The 24,236-nt window shown below is 42.5% G+C and overlaps 1 protein-coding gene across 4 annotated transcripts in view; it reads right to left on the reverse strand.

Moving 5' to 3' along the window:
* Positions 1 to 23,602, reverse strand: part of LOC115205895 (cell surface glycoprotein MUC18) — an 82,786-nt gene extending 59,184 nt beyond the window's left edge. Inside the window, exon 1 of one of the 4 annotated variants that reach the window (XM_029772321.1) lies at positions 23,385 to 23,602. In XM_029772321.1, coding sequence (XP_029628181.1) covers positions 23,385 to 23,448 — 64 coding nt within the window. In that variant the 5' untranslated portion in view covers positions 23,449 to 23,602. The remainder of the gene's footprint in view (positions 1 to 23,384) is intronic. The other 3 variants (XM_029772318.1, XM_029772317.1, XM_029772320.1) reach the window with 3 other exon arrangements.
* Between the last annotated feature and the right edge of the window lie 634 nt (positions 23,603 to 24,236).

Here is a 24,236-nt window from a genome sequence, read left to right on the forward strand (position 1 = left end):
AAGCATTTCACAGTAAGGTCTACACTAATTGTTTTCGGCGCATGTGACAAATTTGATTTGATGACAAGACATTTATTTTTAATGCTCTAATTACAATGGTAACCAGTTTATAATAGCAATAAGGCACCTCCGAGGTTTGTGGTATAGCGCATTCTGAAAATATTCAGACTCCTTTACTTTTTCCACATTTTGTTGCGTTACAGCCTTATTCTAAAATGGATTAAATTGTTATCTTTCCTCATCAATCTACACACAATACTCCATAATGACAAAACAAATGTTTGCAAATGTATTAAAAAAAATGAAATCACATTTACAGAAGTATTCAGACCCTTTACTCAGTACTTTGTTGAAGCACCTTTGGCAGCGATTACAGCCTCAAGTCTTCTTGGGTATGACGCTACAAGCTTGGCACACTTGTATTTGGGGAGTTTTTCCCATTCGTCTCTACAGATCCTCTCAAGCTGTCAGGTTAGATGTGGAGCATCGCTGGCCAGCTATTTTTGGATCTCTCCAGAGACGTTCGATCAGGTTCAAGTCCGGGCTCTGGCTAGGTCACTTAAGGACATTCAGAGACTTATCCCGAAGTGACTCCTGCATTGTATTGGCTGTGTGCTTAGGGTCATTGTTCTGTTGGAAGGTGAACTTACGACCCTGTTGGAGGTCCTGAGCGCTCTGGGACAGGTTTTCATCAAGGATCTCTCTGTACTTTGCTCCGTTCAAGTTCCCTGAATCCTGACAAGTCTCCCAGTCCCTGCCTCTGAAAAACATTGCCACAGCATGATGCTGCCACCACCATGCTTCACAGTAGGGATAGTATTGACCAGGTGATGAGCGGTGCCTTGTTTTCTCCAGACGTGATGCTTGGCATTCAGGCCAAAGACTTCAATCTTGGTTTCCTCAGACCAGAGAATCTTGTTTCTCATGGTCTGAGAGTCCTTTAGGTGCCTTTTGGCAAACTCCAAGGGGGCTGTTCCATCTGGCCACTGTGATAGAAAAATTACATATTTACCTGGTTTATTTGATATTAATGGTTAATATTTAACTAATAGTAAGACATTTCTGTCCAGTTAGTGTCTGTGTTTTCATGGGCTCCACTCTAGTTCCCTGCAGCTAATCTGGTCGTATGGCCGCTGGAGATAGCTTGAGCTGACAAATGAGTTAAAGACTGTGTTACATAGACAGGAAAGGGTTTACTAGAGATATCTTAGGAGTAGAACAATCCCTCATTGTCTCAAAATCATCCTTGCATCTGGGAAACTAAGCCAGGGTGGGGTTAAGACAACAACCCACATGCAGATAACAACAGGATGAACCCAGAGTGGCTTATGATATTCCTCGGTCTGCATGAGGGGGGTTGAACCAACCATGACTGAGCATTGTTAGTGTCAGCTATATATAGTACTCTGCATTTGTGTAAAGGTTAGGTTACTCGGTCCAACATTCAAGGGTGGGGGGTCGACCAGCCTCATTATTGCAATAATTAATCGATATTAAATAAGATGATTGTTTGAAGAAATGACCAAGTCTCTCTCAGTACTGAATTTTCACAACACCACTCGACCATAAAGGCCTGTTTGGTGGAGTGCTGCAGAGATGGTTGTCCTTCTGGCAGGTTCTCCCATCTCCACAGAGGAACTCTGGAGCTCTGTCAGAGTGACCATCGGGTTCTTGGTCACTTCCATGACCAAGGCCCTTGTGCCCCGATTGCTCAGTTTGGCTGGGCAGCCAGGTCTAGGAAGAGTCTTGTTGGTTCCAAAATTCTTCAATTTCTGAATGATGGAGGCCACTGTGTTCTTCGGGACCTTCAATGTTGCAGACATTTTTTGGTACCCTTCCCCAGATCTGTGCCTCGACACAATCCTGTCTCGGAGCTTTACGGACAATTCCTTCCACCACATGGCTTGGTTTTTGCTCTGACATGCACTGTCAACTGTGGGACCTTATATAGACAGGTATGTGCCTTTCCAAATCATGTCCAATCAATTGAATTTACTACAGGTGGACTCTAATCAATGGAAACAGGATGAACTTAAACTCAATTTCAAGTCTCATAGCAAAGGGTATGAATACCTATGTAAATAAGGTATTTTTCTATTCTAAAAAAATTATACATTTGCAAAAATTTGGAAAAACCTGTTTTCACTTAGTCATTATGGGGTATTTGATTGATGAGGAAAACATTTATTTAATCAATTTTAGAATAAGGCTGTAACGTAACAAAATGTGGAAAAAGGGAAGGGTTCTGAATCCAGGCACTCCACTTTGCTTCGTGGATAAGAACACAGCCCTTAGTCGTGGTATATTATACCCCCCCATTAAAAATTAAGACATCTTCACTTTCATTAGTTTTGAAGAGTGCCTTAGATTTTTGGAAATCATGAATGACTGATATAGACATGTAAACTTTGCACAACTAGTGTTATAAGGGCCACGCATCGGGGTTCAGTTATAATGTGTTATAAGAAGTGGGTTCAGTTATAATGTGCTGGAATTGAGCGCATTACTCCATAGCTGACCCATGTACAGATGTAGGATCGTAATTTGAGACAGTTCGCTACAGCAGGAAAATAATCCTGCAGCAAGAGGAACTGTGAATTATTATGTGGATTATAATTAATGGACATTTTTTGTAGGGATTGATAAATTTTTTGTTTGGGCAAATCAAGTCTGCCATTTTAAATGGAAATTACAAACTGTAAAAGCCATTTTAAACATTGAATATATATGCTATAATTGTGGGAATTTACTGTGTCCCATGAGTCCGATGTATCATTTGCATTAGTAAACATGTGGCAAGGTAAACGGTAGGGGGTTGATGACAGTCAGTAGCAGCAGGAGTCAGGGTACACTTCCTCTGGGAGCGCTATGTTCAGTAGGTGTAAGGAGAGACGCTGGGAGACGAGAAGCAAGTACAGGGAGTGAACATTTAATAAACAACGGACATGAAACAGAACATGGACAGCGTCTGGACAGGGGAAACAAAACAACAATATGCTGACAAGGGGATCAAACTGAAGAACAGACAGATATAGGAGGGGCAATCAACAAAGTAATGGAGTCCAGGTGAGTCCAAAAACGCGCTGGTGCGCGTAACGTTGGTGACAGGTGTGCGTAATGATGGGCAGCCTGGTGCCCTCGAGCACCAAGGAGGGGGAGCGAGAGCAGGCGTGATAGAAGAAAACACTCAAAACTATGTGAAAGAAACAGTTGTTTTTGTCTTCCGCTGCAAAGTGTTTTGCTACAGTATGCCCACAGGAACACGACCCAGGGCTCTATGAACAGGAGGCATATTCACATCAGACTTTTATTTAGATTCCAAACATCTCAATATATTTAAGGTGGAGACAATAAAAACCGTCAACCTAAAAGAGTAATGAAATTGAGACCTACTGTTATTGCAGTGCTTCCGTTTTGTGAAGTGTAGTGTGTGTAAATCCTTTGACAGTCAGTAAAATAAGGCACCAATCTAGGAGTCGTTTTTGGTAGAGATGTCTTCCAACTCCAGGGTGGAAATCAGGCCTTAGCCCTATAAACTGTTATTACCTCCTGATGTTTGTCTGGATAGCCTAGCTGGCAGCTTCCTCATGTGGGGTAGGTGATTACCACTGCTGGCTGGCCGCACTGGGTTGTTGAATACTGATTACCATTGAGTTTCAACTCAAAGCTGTCTTTCCCTTGTTACTCTCAGACTGAAAAACCCCCAGATATGGGCACTAGGTTTTCACAAGGCCCATAAAAGTGTAAAAAATGTGGGCGTAGTCGAAGGTTTACTAGAGGACAACACCAACAATCCAAAACCAACTTTGTGAGCATACCCAATGTAAGCTACTGCCACAACTGTAGAGCTAAGTTTAACTGATATGAAAGAAATTGAACCGAAATTCAGTTCTCAGATTTGTATTCCAGACCTTGATCAAACTCATGTTTATGAATGACCAACTTCAGTTCACTAATTATGTTTTGTGCAAGAGCAGAGCAGCAATTTAAGTGACCGCTGATGTTTTCGGCCAGAAATAGAGCTCTCTATTTGTCAAAGAAAAAACAAAATTACTTTTCCTCAGTGGACAAAGCATCAGTTTATGGCTGACCAGCAATGGCCTACAGAGTTTGACTTGGTTTGGTTTGTTGCTTTAACCCAGACCCAAGACTGGTTTAGCAAGCACGCAAGCTATTCAAGGGAGTAAAATGACTCTACTGCAATAAAAAAAATGTCTGCTCTCAAAACAGAAACACCTAGATACTTCAGACACCAAAAGGAACAATATTTCCTAGGAACTTGGTTTCTTCTCATGAGCTCAGGGGAAGAGAGAGAGAGATTAGGAAGCCTCATATTAAAGTGCTGATGACACAGCAGTAAGTCACTAAGTGTTTTTTTGTTGTGTATTCTGTGTGAAAAGCTACTAATAACCAATCAAAGGATGTGTAACCTAATAGATGTCCCCTCTCTTACAAAGCAGGCTAGCTATTGCTTATTCCTGCAGTTAAAATGTCCAAGACGACATAACGCACATTGATCGAAACAATGAATCAAATGTCTCTGTAATCTCTTGTTCTGGGAGTTTGATGACGGGGGCTTCACATGACTGTGGTTGTGATGGTGAGATCACGTAACGTGTGTGGGCAGTGCAGCAATTCTCGCAGTAATATATTTAGCATTTTCCGCTAAATTGTTAGGCTAGATCAGAGGAGGCTGTTGGGAGGAGCTATAGGAGGATGGGTTCATTGTAATGGCTGGAATGGAATGAATGGAACGGTATTAAACATACCAAACATATGGAAATGACATGTTTGACTCCGTTCCATTCATTCCATTCCAGCCATAACAATGAGCCCGTCATCATATAGCTACTCCCACCAGTCTCCTCCTGGCTAGATAAATGACAGGTAGTTCAAGGCATCTAGTTACATCAGTCAAGCATTATGTCAATGACACCAGTCTGACACTTATTCAGCTCCAATGACAGAACCCTTCATCTGTATCGAAGCAAATGACAAGAGATCATGAGCTAGAAGGAGGAGTTAGAGTGGGTGGCCAATATAGGGGGATTCCAGAGGCTGGAGGACTTTAGAGGAATCAGGTAGCAGCAGTACTTGAGAAGTGACCCCAGGGGGATGCGGACAGACAGGATACTCGATTATGAAGACCTCAACCTGAACCTCAGTCTGGGTTCTCTCAGACAGTTTAAGTGCCAGGTGTATGCAGCCAGTGGTGTAAAGTACTTAAGTAAAAATACTTTAAAGTACTACTGTCACGTCCTGAGTGGTCAGGGCGTGACAGGTGGGTGTTTTGGTTTTCTGTTTCTTATGGGATTTTCTAGATTTCTATTTCTATGTTTTGGCCAGGTATGGTTTCCAATCAGTGGCAGCTGTCTATCGTTGTCTCTGATTGGAAGCCATACTTAGGCAGCCTGTTTTTCATGTGTGGGTAGTTGCTTTCCGTTTAGTCAAGTGTACCTTACGGAACTGTTGTCGGTCGTTTGTTGTTTTGTTGAAGTGTTTTTCATTAAAGAAAAGAATGAGCACTGTACACGCTGCGCCTTGGTCTCCTTTAGACGACCCTCATTACAGAACTACCCACCATGATTGGATCAAGCGGCGTGCCCGGGCTGAAATGGACACCTGGTCACATAGTGAGTGGACGGAGAGGAGAAATTAGACCTGGGGCCAGGTAATCGAGAGATACCGTAGCCTACCTGGGAAGAACGAGAGGCAGCCCCAAAAAAACATTTTTTTGGGGGGGGCACACGGGTAGTTTGGCTGGGCCAGGGGTGAGGCCTGAGTCACCTCCCCGTGCTTTGTGTGGTGAGCATGTGCCTGCCTCTCGCATTCTCTCTCCAGTGCGCCTCCATAGCACAGTATGTCCTGTGCCTGCTCCTTGCGCTCTCCCTCCAGTGCGCCTCCATCATCCAGTATGTCCTGTGCCTGTTCGTCGCACTCTCCCTCCAGTGCGCATCCATAACCCAGTACGGCCGGTGCCTGCTTTGAACACTCGGTCCTCAGTGCGTCTCCCCAGTCCGGTGAGACCGGTTCCTGCTCCACGTACAAAGCCTCCAGTGATAACCGATGGTCCGACGCCTGTAGAGATGATCCATGGCACTAAGCCTCTAGTGATGATCCATGGCCCGGAGCCTGTAGGGATATTCCATGGCACAAAGCCTGAAGAGGTAATCCATGGCCCAGAACCTGAATAAATAATCCTTGGCAAAAAGCCTGGAGGGATTATAAATGGTCTGGAGCCTGTAGGGATAAACCATGGCATGAAGCCTGTAGAGATAATCCATGGTAAGAAGCCTCCAGTGATGATCCTTGGTGCGGAACCTGTAGAGATAATCCATGGTATGGAGCCAGCAGCAACGGTCATTAGTCCGGAACCTATTATGACGCCTCCCAGTCCGGAGCCTCCGGCGACGCTTTTCCGTCCGGAGCTTCCGGCGACGCTCTTCAGTCCGGAGCCTCCGGCGACGCTCTTCAGTCCGGAGCCTCCGGCGACGCTCTTCAGTCCAGAGCCTCCGGCGACGCTCTTCAGTCCGGAGCCTCCATTGGCGGCCTGCAGCCCGGAGCCTTCAGCGGCGGCCTGCAGCCCGGATCCTCCAGCGGTGGCCTGTAGGTCAGAACCTCCAGCTGTGGTCTACAGCACAGAGTTTCCGGTAATGATCTACAGTCCAATTTCTCCGATAATGATCCACAGGCCAGTGTTACAGAAGCGGAGGGAGCTGCGGGCGGAACGGGGGTTATGCCCTGAGCCGGAGCCACCTCCGTTGCTGGAGGATCAGAGGGAGAGGAAGGTTCTGGGTGTAGCACATGAGCCGCCATAGACTTTTGTCACCCTCCCTGCCCTCTCTTTGTGTTTGGGGTTGATTTTGTTGGGTTTTGTTTGGGTGCAGTCGGAGTCTGCACCTTTGGAGGGGGGTACTGTCATGTCCTGACCCTTGTAAGAGGTCATTTTCCATAGTAGAGTGGTCAGGGCATGACAGGTGGGTGTTTTGGGTGGTTTTGGTTTTCTGTTTCTTATAGGGTTTTCTAGATTTCTATTTCTATGTTTTGGCCAGGTATGGTTTCCAATCAGAGGCAGCTGTCTATCGTTGTCTCTGATTGGAAGCCATACTTAGGCAGCCTGTTTTTCATGTGTGGGTGTGGGTAGTTGTTTTCCGTTTAGTCAAGTGTACCTTACGGAACTGTTGTTGGTCGTTTGTTGTTTTGTTGAAGTGTTTTTCATTACAGAAAAGAATGAGCACTATACACGCTGCGCCTTGGTCTCCTTTAGACGACCCTCATTACAACTACTTAAGTCGTTTTTGGGATATCTGTACTTTACTTTACTATTTATATGTTTGACAACTTCTACTTTACTACATTCCTGAAGAAAATGATGTACCTTTTACTCCTTTTACTGACATCCAAAAGTACTTGTTACATTTTTAATGCTTAGCAGGACAGAAAATGGTCCAATTCATGCACTTATCAAGAGATCTTTTGACACTTAAGTATATTTTAGCAACTACGTTGACTTTTGATACTAAATTATATTTAAAACCAAATACTTTTAGACTTTTACTCAATTAGTATTTTAATGAGTGACTTTCACTTTTGCTTGAGGCAATTTCGATGAAGTTGTCTTTACTTTTACTCAAGTATGAAAATCAAGTACTTTTTACACCACTGTTTGCAGTTGTGTGTGCATCTGTCTACGGAGATCAGTTCAAAAGGGAATCAAAAGAGCTAAGGTATAGGGTACAGTTGGCAAGATAGTGGTGGCATTTCTGGTAACATCTGAAGCGATTTCAAACACACTAAACAATAGGATCAATGGATTGTTCGACAGCCCCAGTGGAGAACAGTTATTAATGCAACATGTGGCAGGTTTCTTACATCAAGCCGATCTGTAAATGCATAATTTAATGCAGCATTGAACCAATCAAAACCAAATCTGATCCTGGAAAGAATACAAAAAAAGACTAAAGAATTGTCTTTATCATAAAAAACATTTGTATGGCTGTTCTAAAAAACAGTTGATGACAGAGATTTAATTAAATGAGCTGATTGCTTAATTGATCGAGCAGTGGTTGTGTACAACCAATTAGCTTAAGCAAGATAGCCAGTGGAAACAACGTGTCAACAATTCCCTGATGTCAACAGTGGAGGGGCCTGGGAGGGAGCCTGCACCAACAAACAACTCAATGGACTGCTCCTTTAATTTTCCCATTCTGATCCAGCATACAGTGTATTGATTGTGGTAATGCCTGTCTGTGGGGACGATTCATACCCTCTGATCTGTACTTCACAGAGGACATTCCACTTCCTGGCTTCTGTCCATTGTTGTCTCTACTCATGCCATCTCTAGTATTGAAAGTCGTTCACAACAGCCTTTAACCATTAGGCCTTTTCATCCTGATAACACAGCAAACAGAATGTCCTGGTAGCCACTGCTATACTCTCTAACCTGTTCCACAATTCAGATGGTGTCCTCCACAACTTCAAATCACATTTTATTGGTCACATACATATGGTTAGTAGATGTTATTGCGAGTGTAGCGAAACGCTTGTGCTTCTAGTTCCGGCAGTGCAGTAATATCTAACAGTAATCTAACAATTCCACAACAACTACCTAATTAATACACACAAATCTAAGTAAAGGGATGGAATAAGAATATGTACATATAAATATATGGATGAGCGATGACCGAGCGGCATAGGCTAGTTGCAATAGATGGTATAAAATACAGTATATACATATGTGATGAGTAATGCAAGATATGTAAACATTATTAAAGTGACTAGTGATACATTTATTAAAGGTACCAATGATTTCAAGTCTGTATTTAGGCATGTATGTGTTAGTGATGGCTGTTTAACAGTCTGATGGCCTTTAGATAGAAGCTGTTTTTCAGTCTCTCGGTCCCAGCTTTGATGCACCTGTACTGACCTCGCCTTCTGGATGGTAGTGGGGTGAACAGGAAGTGGCTTGGGTGGTTGTTGTCCTTGATTATCTTTTTGGCCTTCCTGTGACATTGGGAGCTGTAGGTGTTCTGGACGGCAGGTAGTTTGCCCCCGGTGATGCGTTGTGCAGACCGCAACACCCTCTGGAGAGCCTTGCAGTTGTGGGCGGTGCAGTTGCTGTACCAGGCGGTGATACAGCCCGACAGGATGGTCTCAATTGTGCATCTGTGTAAAGACCGACGCCGGAGACGAGAAGCAGGTACGGGGAGTTGACATTTAATTAGGAACAGACAAAGAGCAAGACAGAAACAGCGTCAACACACGGATACACAATGACAAACGACAATCAATGCAGCAACAGAGATGGGGAACTGAAAAATATAGGGGAGGTAATAAACAGTTGATTGAGTTCAGGTGAGTCTAATAATACGCTGATGCACGTGACGGGGGGAAGGCGGGTGTACATAATGATGGTGGCAGGAGTCCGCAATGCTGGGGAGCCTGGCCCCTCGAGCGCCATGGGGGAAGAGCGGGAGCAGGCGTGACAATCTGTCAAAGTTTGTGAGGGTTTTAGGTGGCAAGCCAAATTTCTTCAGCCTCTTGAGGTTGAAGAGGCGCTGTTGTGCCTTCTTCACCACACTGTCTGTGTGGGTGGACCATTTCAGTTTGTCCGTGATGTGTACGCCGAGGAACTTAAAACTTTCCACCTTCTCCACTGCTGTCCCGTCGATGAGGATAGGGGGGTGCTCCATCTGCTGTTTCCTGAAGTCCACGATCATCTGCTTTGTTTTGTTGGCATTGAGTGAGAGGTTGTTTTCCTGACACCACACTCTGAGTGCCCTCACCTCCTCCCTGTAGGAGGTCTCGTTGTTGTTGGTAATCAAGCCCACTACTATTGTGTTGTCTGCAAACTTGATGATTGAGTTGGAGGCGTGCATGGCCACACAGTCATGGGTGAACAGGGAGTACAGGAGGGGGCTGAGCATACACCTTTGTGGGGCCCCATTGTTGAGGATCAGCGAAGTGGAGATGTTGTTTCCTACCTTCACCACCTGGGGGCGGCCCATCAGGAAGTCCAGGACCCAATTGCACAGGGCGGGGTTGAGACCCAAGGCCTCAAGCTTAATGATGACCTTGGAGGGTACTATGGTGTTGAATGCTGAGCTGTAGTCAATGAACAGCATTCTTACGTAGGTATTCCTCTTGTCCAGATGGGATAGGGCAGTGTGCAGTGTGATGGCGATTGCATCGTCTGTGGACCTATTGGGGCTGTATGCAAATTGAAGTGGGTCTAGGGTGGCTGGTAAGGTGGTGATATGATCCTTGACTAGTCTCTCAAAGCTCTTCATGATGACAGAAGTGAGTTCTACGGGACGATAGTCATTTAGTTCAGTTACCTTTTCCTTCTTGGGTACAGGAACAATGGTGGCCATCTTGAAGAATGTTGGGACAGCAGACTGGGATAGGGAGAGATTGAATATGTCCATAAACACACCAGCTAGCTGGTCTGCGCATGCTCTGAGGACGCGGCTAGGGATGCCGTCTGGGCTGGCAGCCCTCCCTAGGCTTAACACGTTTAAATGTCTTACTCACGTTCGCTACGGAGAAGGAGAGGGAGGGCCTTGGTAGCGGGCCGCATATGTGGCGCTGTATTATCCTCAAAGCGAGCAAAGAAGGTGTTTAGTTTGTCTGGAAGCAAGACGCCGGTGTCCGTGACGTGGCTGGTTTTCTTTTTCTAGTCCGTGATTGCCTGTAAGACCCTGCCACAAATGTCTTGTGTCTGAGCCGTTGAATTGCGACTCCCATTTGTCCCTATACTGACATTTCACTTGTTTGATTGCCTTCCGGAGGGAATAACTACACTGTTTGTATTCGGCCATATGCCCAGTCGTATTGCCATGGATAAATGCGGTGGTTCACGCTTTCAGTTTTGCCCGAATGCTGCCATCTATACATGGTTTCTGGTTAGGGTAGGTTTTAATAGTCACAGTGGGGACAACATCTCCAATGCACTTCCTTTTAACCTCTCTGGCGCATGTGGGACGAATTCGTCCCACCTACGTAACAGCCACTTCAATCCAGTGGCGCGATTTTTGAATCGTTTGAAATACTATTACTTCAATTTCTCAAACATATGACTATTTTACAGCTATTTAAAGACAAGAATCTCGTTAATCTAACCACACTGTCCGATTTCAAAAAGGCTTTACAACGAAAGCAGAACATTAGATTATGTCAGGAGAGTGCCCAGCCAGAAATAATCAGACACCCATTTTTCAAGCTAGCATATCATGTCACATAAACCCAAACCACAGCTAAATGCAGCACTAACCTTTTATGATCTTCATCAGATGACACACCTAGGACATTATGTTATACAACACATGCATGTCTGTTCAATCAAGTTCATATTTATATCAAAAACCAGCTTTTTACATTAGCATGTGACGTTCAGAAAAAGCATACCCCCCGCAAACTTCCGGGGAATTTACTAACAGTTTGCTAAATTACTCACGATAAACGTTCACAAAAAGCATAACAATTATTTTAAGAATTATAGATACAGAACTCCTCTATGCACTCGATATGTCCGATTTTAAAATAGCTTTTCGGATTAAGCACATTTTGCAATATTCTAAGTACATAGCCCGGCATCACGGGCTAGCTATTTAGACACCCACCCAGTTCAGCCTTCACCAAAATCACATTTCCTATTAGAAAAATGTTCTTACCTTTCCTGTTCTTCGTCAGAATACACTGCCAGGACTTCTACTTCAATAACAAATGTTGGTTTGGTCCCAAATAATCCATCGTTATATCCAAACAGCGACGTTTTGTTCGTGAGTTCTAGACACTATCAGAATGCTTCATCACGGTCTCGAGCATGGCGCATTGGCGTGACAAAAATGTCTAAATATTCCATTACCGTACTTCGAAGCATGTCAACCGCTGTTTAAAACCAATTTTTATGCCATTTATCTCGTAGAAAAGCGATAATATTCCGACCGGGAATCTGCAATGAGCCTAAACAGCCGAATGAAATTTCTCCACGGGGGCGAATCGTGCACGCGCCTCATTCAATGGTCCTCTGATCGGCCACCTACCAAAGGCGATAATCTGTTTCAGCCAGAGGCCGCCTCGTCATCCTTCAGGTTTTTCCCGGGTTCTGAGAGCCTATTGGAGCCCTAGGAATTGTCACGTTACAGCTAAGATCCTTACTTTTCAATAAACAGATGCAAGACGCACGACTCCTTGTCAGACAGGCCACTTCCTGCATGAAACCTTGTCAGGTTTTTGCCTGCCATAGGAGTTCTGTTATACTCACAGACACCATTCAAACAGTTTTAGAAACTTTAGGGTGTTTTCTATCCAAACCTGAACAATAATATGCATATTCTAGCTTCTGAGTTGGTGTAGGAGGCAGTTAAAAATGGGCACATATTTTTTCCAAAATTCTCAATACTGCCCCCTAGCCCAAACAGGTTAAACTCACTCACCGAATCAGCGTATAAATCGATATTATTCTCTGAGGTTGCCCGGAACATTTCCCAGTCCGCGTTATCAAAACAATCTTGAAGCATGGATTTCCGATTGGTCAGACCAGCTTTGAATTGTTCTCGTCATGGGTACATCCTGTTTGAGTTTCTGCCTATAAGGACAGGAGGAGCAAACTGGAGACATGGTTAGATTTGCCAAAGGGAGGGCGGGTAGGGCCTTGTATGCATCGCGGAAGTTAGAGTAGCAGTGATCCAGTGTATTACCCGCACAGGTGCTACAATAAATATGCTGATAGAATTTAGGTAGCCTTGTTCACAAATTTGTTCAAATTCCCAGCTACAATAAATGAGGCCTCAGGATATATGGTTTCCAGTTTGCATAGAGTCCTGTGAAGTTCCGTGAGGGCCGTCATGGTATCGGCATGAGGAGGAATATACACGGCTGTGACAATAACCGACAGGAATTCTCGTGGGAGATAATATGGTTGGCAATTCATTGTGAGGAATTCTAGATCAGGTGAACAAAATGACTTGAGTTCCTGTATGTTGTTACGATTACACCATGAGTCGTTAATCATGAAGCATGCACCCCCGCCCTTCTTCTTCCCAGAGAGATGTTTATTTCTGTCAGCGTGACGCATAAGGAGGCTGTGCCGACTCCGACATCATATTCCGAGAGATCCATTTTTCCATGAAACAGAGTATGTTACAAACCCTGATGTCTCTCTGGAAAGCAACCCTTGCCCTAATTTTGTCTACCTTGTTATCTAGAGACTGGACATTGGCAAGTAATATACTCGGAAGTGGTGGGTGGTGTGCACGCCTCCAAAGTCTGACCAGGAGGTCTACCTCTTCTGCGGCGAAGTTGTTTTGGGTCGGACTCTGGGATCAGATCAAATGCCCTGGGTGGTGGTGTGAACAAAGGAACCACTTCGGGATAGTCGTATTCCTGGTCGTAATGTTGGTAAGTTGACGTTGCTCTGATATCAAATAGTTCTTCCCGGCTGTATGTAATAACAATTAAGATTTTCTGGGCTAACAATGTAAGAAATAATACATAAAAAACAAAATACTGCATAGTTTCCTAAGGACTAGAAGTGAGACGACCCTCTCTTTCGGTGCAATCTTGCCATCTCGCCATCTTGGTTTGGAAGATTGATTCTATTTAAAATTCTATTTATAATCACTAAACTTGGCTTGTGGAACTTTCCTGAATCCTTACACCAGTATGGCTGCAGACTACTGAGAGAGGGTACTTCAAGAAGCCTGGCTTTGTTCAATAGCTTTGACAGGCTGCTCAACGTAAAGAAAATGTGCTCCTTTCTAGCTAGCCAGATATAGCAGAAATACAGTTGCAGGACAGATCCTTTGGGGTACAATTAAACTAACATTACACTAGCAGATCCTTAACTGACTCTGGTTGTTGTTTTAACCTAATCCAATCATAAGGGCAATTTGGAAAAGCCCCCAAGTTTCCTTAACGACCCATAACTTCCCTAAAACCATACCCTGACCACTGCCTCTAGCCGTTTAGAGGTGAGGACAACATGTTTTTACAACATCGTGACTATCGATCAATCGGGTACTTTCCCAGTTAGTATTGATGTGTTTTCAGACTTCAGAGCACCATACCAGTAACCAAGCAACAACATCACAACTCAGCCTCATTGTCCTCTTTTTGAGTCAGATTACAAGTAGGATGCAAGACAGTGCAAGATGCTAAATGCTGAAAAATAAATCACATGAAGTGTCCTACATCCATGTTTCTGTTCCTGTCCCTTCTTGCTAATTCTTTGAAATTATTAATTTTAGTAAGTGTGCTGATGTAGGTTACAAGTTTATGCTTTGCAAGATGTAGACAGTTCATGAGGAATGTGTGTTTATTTTAGATATTGCTTTAAAAACTATTTCACAGTACCGTATGTTTGCCAATATGATTTAAATGTTTATCATTGCTTGGGGTCTGATATTAACCCTCTCTTTAGGCATACATCGGAAGGGCTCATCCTTTGAATTTTTTGCTTTTCCTGTTGATTTCGCACAGAGATCTGGACACTGTCACACAGGTCTAAAACCGATGAATGGCCACTGTGTGAAGAATGACCATTGTGTGAATTTACATTACGCAAGTGTTTCTGATGGATGTTGCACAGTAACAACGAACAATATCAAAAAGCGCAGGTGGCCTGTTTCTTGACTTTGTCACAAGGACATTGTGTTGGTTGGTTATGGCTTGCTTTCAAATGTAAAATTATAAAGCATTTGTATAGGGTTAGACCTACATAACATAAACATGATATGACACATTTCTAAGGTGTTGCACATTATGTAATATGATCTGTTGCATTTGTTATGTCACACATTTGATTAATGATGTATATGTTGTCATTACACACAAAAGTTAACGATAAATATGTGGAATATTGAGATTTAAAAAATATATATATCTATGACTAAATGTTAATTATTGCACCTAGGTACATACCGTACACGCTCCCCAACCACCATATCTGATAGGTCATTAAAGACATCAGGCATGTGTCTGTGGTGAGGCTTCACTCACAATGATTCCAAGCAGAGTGAGAAAAAATATATGAATTATGCAGGATCACGTCCCAGGTTACTACTTTGAATTCCTGGATACATTTGACTGTAGGGGGGTTCTACCTAAACAATTCATTGTTACATAAACAGGACGAGGATGGAGAATGCATTCCACTGGCTGTAACTGCTTGCTCTTATCAGAAGGCTAAGGTGAACAAGGCTTTCTAATGTAAGAACTCTGTCACAGAGAAAATTTAAATGGGGCTTGGAAGTGAAACAGCGGCATTCCACGCTCTATCCCCTCTGCCAGAGGCCTGAATTTAGGGACTTCCGTTTCAAGCACAGCTCTCCGCTGATTCGCTACCCAGATCTGCCCTTCTTTATGTAAAAGTTGTGAGGTTGGGCACAAGGACTTTTATTGTGTACATTGACAGGCAGCCTCCTCGCAACAGCAGTTGTCTGGAATGGGGCACCCAGGCCCTCACCAGATTTTCTCAGCCATGGTGAAAAAGATGGCCATTTAATGGGAGATGTCTTTGTGATGAGCATGCCCTTTGACCCTGTAATTGTCTGGTGTTACAGGAAGTACATTCTATCATTATCAAAAGGTCGTTATAGGAATCCCTGACGCTACCATCCCTCATTTGATGTCTCAGAAATAGAATGTTTTTACTATCGTGAAAAGCTTATTTGAGACAGAAAAGAGCCCTCAATACATTTCCCAGAATACAGAAGGTTTATTTAGGTATAAGCAGCTTCATTTATGTATTTAGATAAATTATTAAAGTAATGTTGCTACTTTGAGGGTAAATATGAAAGTATTCACTGGGGTCTTGTGGCCAACAACAAGCTAGCATGCTGGCATTCTGTGTCCAGTATGACGCTTGGCCTGGATAGCAAGGAGATAAGGGTGATAACTTTTGATCACTCTGGCATAGTAATCAATTGAGGCTGATATGAATTCCAACACAGCAAGACCAGACTAGACACGTTCTTTTCAGACTGAACGCATCTGACGTTTCATGCAGCTGTCAGATGTGGATGATGCCCATCGAAGAATAGACCAGACAGACAGCATATGGACATTTGAAATCATCTGTGTTTAACCTTTTACTGCAGGGTCACACAGTTTCGTTATATTTCAGTCTTCTGTGATATGTATAAAGTGTTATATTGGGATGCAAACTCAAAATGGAATACATTTCAACTCTATATCTGACATGGTACAGGTGTCTTCTTTTTTTGTAAGCCCATAACCATGTGTTTGAGGTAGTTGCTAGTCTAAAAAAATCTACTTTGAAACAAAAATACATCACAGAAGACTGAAATATAACAAAACTGTTTGACATAGAAACACCAGATTTTCTGCAGGTTTAAAAAAAATTATGTTTATTAATTATGAAATTACAAAAAATATGAATAACATTCCACCCATAAGCCCATTAGGTAATTTGACTGCAGGGAAGGGGAACATGTTTGAACTGACAACGTGAATTGAGTGCTGTTAATCCAAATCCATAGTAAGAAATCAAGAACAGGACCAACAGTAAAGACTGAGGACGTAGCCTATAAATTCATATGACGTAACCTGCTATCTACCCCTGCTATCTGTATTTTTAACATGATAGCTATGGCATTCCGACAGTAGTCCAAAACTAGCATCACCTTCCTGAGAGACAAGGGGTGTGGGATAAAAGGGGAGGTGGGAAGAGGATGTAAAGGGGTAAGAGGGAAGGGAAGTCAGACATGCAAAGGAAGGGTTATAGGGGAAAGAGGGAAGCCATGACCGTCTGTCTAAACAAACAAAAACAGACAAACGGTATGAAAAAATTGCTTTGAAATGACCGATCTATAAATAAGGATATTATATGCACCACCAGGCCACCGCACCCTTCCACTGATCGTGTTGTTGAAATACGTGTTTTACTAGCCTGAGTTATGATACTCCACACCACCATTCATTTTTCACATCGTGAATAAAAAACAAATTGACATTAATTGTGTGTTTGGTGTAAGCTTACCTTTTTGATCACCGTGTGGTTCTCTCTCGGACAAGTTGGGAGTTCCCTGCCAAGAGGGGTGACATGGAGGCCCGGCTGGCTTTGCTAGCCTAGCTAGCATGGAGCCTCAAGTGGAGGATGCTAACAAAAGTTTTCAATGCTGCAGGAGCTGTGTTTAATTTCCTTTATAACGGGACAATGTGGACCAACAAGACTTCCAATGTAGCAGCTGTTTGCTTGCAGAGGACTACAGGAGCAAAGTGCCTACTCTTTGCAAACAGGTAGCGAACCTAAGCAAGCTACTGGGGAATCCACGCCCGCCTGCTTTTTCTTTCTCCTCCACCCTAGTAGTCGGACGCCACTCTGGCCTGATAGAAGTGTCGCCGCCGTGTCGGCTCTCCACAGCCAACTGGCCGGTACTCTGCAGGGATCCCTCCCAGAAGGGGTCTCCCCCTTCCTTGGAGAATGGAGTTGGTGGGATGATCCTGGTGGATGTTCCTGTTCTCAATCCTACCAACCAGACATGGAGATATGTCACTCGCAGTGTAAACTGAAAACATTGTCCTCTTGCAACGGGGATCTCCTTGGAGATGTTATGCCCGGACCGGACGCAGACCAGAAACAGCTTCGCTGCCCTGGATCCAGAGGCTCTGGCACCTTCTTCCATGGCGGCTTCTGATTCGAGATTGGATCCGGAGGAACCTGCACCTTCGTCCTCTGTTCTGTCTCCCTCTCCGGTACCTCGGGTTCAGATCCTCAGAGCTCCCACCCTCATCAGACTGTGAGGCTGTCTGAGACTCCGGCCCATTCATGATCCACAATGGATACTACAGCTGGCTCGGGTCCATCGGGCCCCACTGCCCTTTGGTCCTCGAGGGTTTTGCAAAACCACTTGAGGTGAAAGAAAGGCCGGACCTCCTCAACCATTGCACCAGCTGTCATCATCGAAAGTTCTATGATAGGAAACATCATGGTTCCCGGGGGAAAAACTCTGTGCTATCCTGGAGTACTGGACATTACAAGGCTGCTTCTGCTTCAAACTACATTAGGGGGGCTAGCTCAGAACTTCTGAAAATAGATTGTAAAGACCTGATTCTAGCACTGAAAGATTCCAAAAAACAAACAATTATTTTAGGTCCGGTACCATCTTTGGGCCGCGGGTGTTAAAGAATTCAGCAGGCTACTGTTGAAATCACTTTTGAAGATAACTTTGACACCTTCTGGAAACAGAAGATGATCTAAAGGAATGATGGATTCCATCCAAATCATCTTGGCTCCTGGACTCGGTCCATGCATTTCAAGGCTGCGTTGAGACAATGACTTATCAATGACCCAAGCCCAGCTCAGATAATCCCTACCATTCTGTCGCTGAGTTGTCATAATTCTGCAGCAAATGTACATTATCCCAGGGGCATTGGCAGACATAATGTAAGTAACCTAATTTATGTCCCTCTAACTGCCCTGAAAGCCTCTGTTGATCCAACAGCTATTGTATGCAGTAATCATGTGCCAATGACCAGGGTTCATGTGCCTTAGTAGGAAGTCCACTGTGTGCAGCTCACCTTACACTATTAGCTAAAACATAAATAACATGAGCATGTCTACTTCTGCTAAGCTTCCAATTAAAGCAATAAAACAATCAAGCATCCCAGAAAAGTGCTAAAAAAAAGAAACAAGGATCATGAAATCAATAACTTGCTAATAACAGATGGCATTCATATTCTGAAACTCACTTAGATAATACATTTGATGATACAGTGGTAGCAATACATGGTTATAACATTTACAGAAAATACAGAAATGCCAATGGTGGGGGTGTTGCTGTTTATATTCAGAACCACATTCCTGTAAAGCTTAGAGAGGATCTCATGTTAAATACTGTTGAAGTAATATGGCTACAGGTTCATCTGCTTCACTTAAAGCCCATTCTTGTGGGAAGCTGCTATAAACAACCAAGTGCTAACAGTCAGTATCTGGATAATACAGTTGTGTATGTAAACTCGTTTTTCAACCACTCCACACATTTCTTGTTAACAAACTATAGTTTTGGCAAGTCGGTTAGGACATCAGATTATTTCACTTATAATTCACTGTATCACTATTCCAGGGGGTCAAAAGTATACATAAACTAAGTTGACTGTGCCCTTAAACAGCTTGGAAAATATCATAAAATGATGTCATGGCTTTAGAAGCTTCTGATAGGCTAATTTACATCATTTGAGTCAATTGGAGGTGTACCTGTGGATGTATTTCAAACTCAGTGCCTCTTTGCTTGACATCATGGGAGAATCTTTAAAGACTTTAAAAACCTTAAATAAAATTTTGGGCAAAAAGGTAAACTCGGCTCCATCATTCATTGAATCAGATGGCTCATTCATTACAAAACCCACTGATATTGGCAATTACTTGAATTATTTTTTTACTGGTAAGATTAGCTAATTTAGGCATGACATGCCAGCAACAATTGCTGACACTACACACTAACTAACTGATCAAATTATGAAAGACAAGCATTGTAATTTTGAATTCCGTTAAGTCAGTGTGGAAGAGGTGAAAACAATATTGTTTTCTATCAACAATGACAAGCCACCGGGGTCTGACAACTTGGATGGAAGATTACTGAAGATAATAGCGAACGATATTGCCACTCCTATTTGCAATATTATCTTTAATCTATGCCTACTAGAAAGTGTGTGGAGGGAAGCAAAAGTCTTCCCTGGAGGGAAGCAAAAGTCATTCCGCTACCCAAGAATAGTAAAGCCCCGTTCACTGGCTCAAATAGCCGACCAATCAGCCTGTAACCAACCCTTAGTAAACTTTTGGAAAAAATTGTGTTTGAGCAGATATAATGCTATTTTACTGTAAACAAATTGACAACAGACTTTAGCACGCATATAGAGAAGGACATTCAACAAACACGCCACTTACACAAATGACTGATTATTGTCTGAGAGAAATTGATGATAAAAAGACTGTGGGAGCTGTTTTGTAAGACTTCAATGCGCCTTTTGACATTATTGATCATAGTCTGCCGCTGAAAAAACATACGTGTTATGGCTTTACACTCCCTGCTATATTGTGGATAAAGAGTTAACTGTCTAACAAAACACATAGGGTGTTCTTTAATGGAATCCTCTCCAACATAATCCAGGTAGAATCAGGAATTCCCTAGGGCAGCTGTCTTGGCCCCTTACTTTTTCAATCTTTACTAATGACTTGCCACTGTCTTTGAGTGAAGTATGTCTATGTATGCAGACGACTCATCACTATACACGTCATCTACTACAGCGAGTGAAATCACTGCAACCCTTAACAAAGAGCTGCAGTTAGTTTCAGAATGGGCGGCAAGGAATAAGTTAGTCATAAATCTTAAAACTAAAAGCATTGTATTTGGGACAAATCATTCACTAAACCCTAAACCTTAGATAAATCTCATTCATAAATCTTGTTATGAATAATGTGGAAATTGAGCAAGTTGAATTGACTATCTGTATTGTGTCCCGCCACCCACCACCCGCCAACCTCTCTTTACGCTACTGCTACTCTCTGTTCATCATATATGCATAGTCACTTTAACCATATCTACATGTACATACTACTTCAATCAGCCTGACTAACCGGTGTCTGTATGTAGCCTCGCTACTTTTATAGACTTGCTACTGCATATAGCCTCGCTACTGTTTTTCACTGTTGTTTGTATTTCTTTACTTACCTATTGTTCACCTAATACCTTTTTTGCACTATTGGTTAGAGCCTGTAAGTATGCATTTCACTGGAGGGTCTACACCTGTTGTATTCGGCGCACCTGACAAATAAACTTTGATTTTATTTGACTAAACTGCATGGAGTAACCCTGGATTGTAAACTGTCATGGTCAAAACATGTTGATACAACAGTAGCTAAGATGGGGAGAAGTCTGTCCATAATAAAGCACTGCTCTGCCTTCTTAACAACACTATCAACAAGGCAGGTCCAACAGGCCATAGTTTTGTCGCACCTGGACTACTGTTCAGTCATATGGTTACGTGCCACAAAGAGGGACCTCGTAAAATTACAATTGGCTCAGAACAGGGCAGCACAGCTGGGCCGTAAAGGTACACAGAGAGCTAACATTAATAATATGCATGTAAATCTCTCATGGCTTAAAGAGGAGGAGAGATTGACTTCATCACTACTTGTTTTTGTAAGAAGTGTTGACATGCTGAAGGTACCGAAATGTCTGTTCAAACTACTAGCACACAGCTTGGACACCCATGCATACCTCACAAGACATGCTACCAGAGGTCACTTCACAATCCCCAAGTCAAGAACAGACTATGGGAGGCACATAGCACTACATATAGCCATGACTACATGGAACTCTATTCCACATTACGTAACTGATGCAAGCAGTAGAATCCGATTTAAAAAACAGATAAAAATACACCTTATGGAACAGAGGAGACTGTGAAGAGAAACACACACAGGAACAGACACATGCATTCGCACACATGCTAGCATGCGCACTCTACACACGTACATTGTGTAATATTGTTGTAAGTTGGTGTTATACATTTTGTATTGTAGATATGTTGTGGTGTAATAATGTTATATGATGTGCTGTTTTATTTGTGATGTAAGAGCCTTAATGTGTTTGGACCCCAGGAAGACTAGCTAATGGGGATCCCTAATAAATACAAATACAATGTGTCTTGTTTCCATCCATAAGCAAACATTTTGCCTTAATTTCCCCTCACCTTTTCGCCTAGGAATCGTTCTGGTTTGATTTATGTGTAGATTTGGTAAGTGCAGGCATACTGCACCCATCACACAGTGATGATATTTGACTCAGGTCTCGTGGTCTGGTGATAACACAGATATGCTATTCACTACTGTGACTGACAAAGATTAACCCTGGTAGGAAGACATGACCTGACAGTAAGTAGCTAGGCTGCTGATTTTCCATATTCCACCAAATGACCCAAAAACATTTGTAACAACCAGTATATCTGCGAAGCACCTAACAAAAACATAGCTAGACCTTAGAGTAGGCTCCCTAAAATTATAAATAATTTAAATCTTTCATTATGGTCAATTATAAACTGGGTGGTACAAGCCCTGAATGCAGATTAGCCGACAGCCATGGTATATCAGACCGTATACCACGGATATAAAAAAAACATTTATTTTTACTGCTCTAATTACATTGGCAAACAGTTCATAATAGCAATAAGGCACCTCAGGGGTTTGTGGTATATGGCCAATATTCCACGGCCAAGGGCTGTATCCAGGCACTCCGCGTTGCATCTTGCCTAAGAACCACCCTTAGCCGTAGTATATTGGCCATATACCACACCCCCGGTGCCTTATTGCTTAAATATATAATCGCATCAGTGCAATGCTTTTCACAATTGCAGTTATCTGAATAAATAGTCTAATATAGTTTTGATCTAAAAGAAGTAAGCTATAGAACTGATTAGAAAAGTGGTCTCTTTGAGACCATTTTCATATTTTTCATTGCCAGTTACAGATTGCATTCCACAAGCGTCACACATTCTTAAAATTACAGTCTCTGGGTATTCAGTCAAAACAAAATAATTAATCATATACAGTAATAGTGAGGGCATGCATACAGCATGAAAAAATAGCTTACCTTTTTGTTAATATACATAGGCTAAATGACACAATCTAATAACCATATTTCAAGACAGAAATTGCTGTATAGGGGTGACTAACTCAATCCACTTATTCTGTTCACTTACTACTAGTATTTATATGATGACAAATAAATAACTATTTTAAACGCATTGGACACGCACACGTGTTCTGATGTAATTTGCAAAGACTTCCAATTACTTGAATTAATTCGTTATTGTAACTAGTCCACATACATTGGGGCGGTAAGTAGCCTAGTGGTTAGAGCATTGGGCCAGTAATAGAGAAGTTGCTGGATCGAATCCCTGACCTGACAAGGTAAAAATATGTTCCCTGATAGGCCGTCATTGTAAATAAGAATTTGTTTTTAACTGACTTGCCTAGTTAAATAAAGGTTAAAAAAACTTTGAATTCCATACAGTATAATTTAACTATAACTGACAGTAGAAAATAGATATGCTTTTTACATCCCATGCAGCTATATTAATAATTTGTGATAATAAGATATAATTTGCTTTTCAACTTACATAAACGATTGACCAGAAAAATGTCAGAACAAGGTAGCAACATCACATGTTTGAAGTTTGCTGGGTCTACGCAGCCTTATTCAGAGCGGGGCAGCGTAGCGCTCCATCAAGTAGCCAGCCTTCAGTAGCCAAGCAACCCCGCAAAGTTTCCAATGTACAGTACAGTCACAAAACGATACACCGCTGAAAAACGCATCCTATGCAGAGTTTTCAAGAAGTTAGATCTGCATTAGGTCACATACCTTTCCAGGTCACGGAAAGCAGGAAAAGTCCCACGAACGTGGAAGCGTTCATTCGTAAAGCCATGTTGTTTCTTCTGCCCAGTGTCGTCCTGAGAGTGAGTTTGAAGACTGGCCGATCCTGGCAAATTGCAAGACAGACGCTGGGTGCTAGAGAGGCAAGAGATGTAGGGCAGATAGGGTTGACAGCGACTGTGCTGTTGGTAGGAGGAACTTATAGGGGAGGGAGCTCAATACAGTAAGTAGCCTAATCTTTATGAACAGATAGCCTAAATGATAACATGGTTTGGTACAAGGGTTCCTTAATTGTCTAGAATGGAATAGGATATAATAGAAAAAATAGCAGCGAGAAGCAATAAACGTGGTTCAGAGGATGACAGAAAGGACACAAGATCTGTTGGATAACAAAGCAAGCACTCATCATGTAGGAACTATCTTATTTTATGTGCAACCAGTGAAAACATTACCATTTGTATCCACAAGGATGATCCAAGAGAAGTTTAGTCTAGTGCTGTAGGTTGGTTATCTTTGAATGCAGGTAATCATTCTTAAAGTCATTACTTAATGTATTGAGTTTCAGTGTTGGGGAAGCTACTCTGAAAATGTAGTTTACTAAGTTACCAATTACTTCACACTGGAATAAGTTAAGCTACACTAAGGCTACCCTTAAGAAAAATATAGTTTACTTAACTAAAGTTAGTTTGAAAAAGTAGTTACACTACATCCAAACTACTTCATAAATGATCATATCTAAATCTGAAATGTCATAGACTACAAATTGCAAGACCAGATCACTCTGAAGTAAGAGTCTGGTGGTGAAGCCATGTTAGGTTGCAGTGACTTCATATTCACATA

The sequence above is a fragment of the Salmo trutta genome, chromosome 13, assembly GCF_901001165.1.
Source record: "Salmo trutta chromosome 13, fSalTru1.1, whole genome shotgun sequence".
Taxonomy (NCBI): Eukaryota; Metazoa; Chordata; class Actinopteri; order Salmoniformes; family Salmonidae; genus Salmo; species Salmo trutta.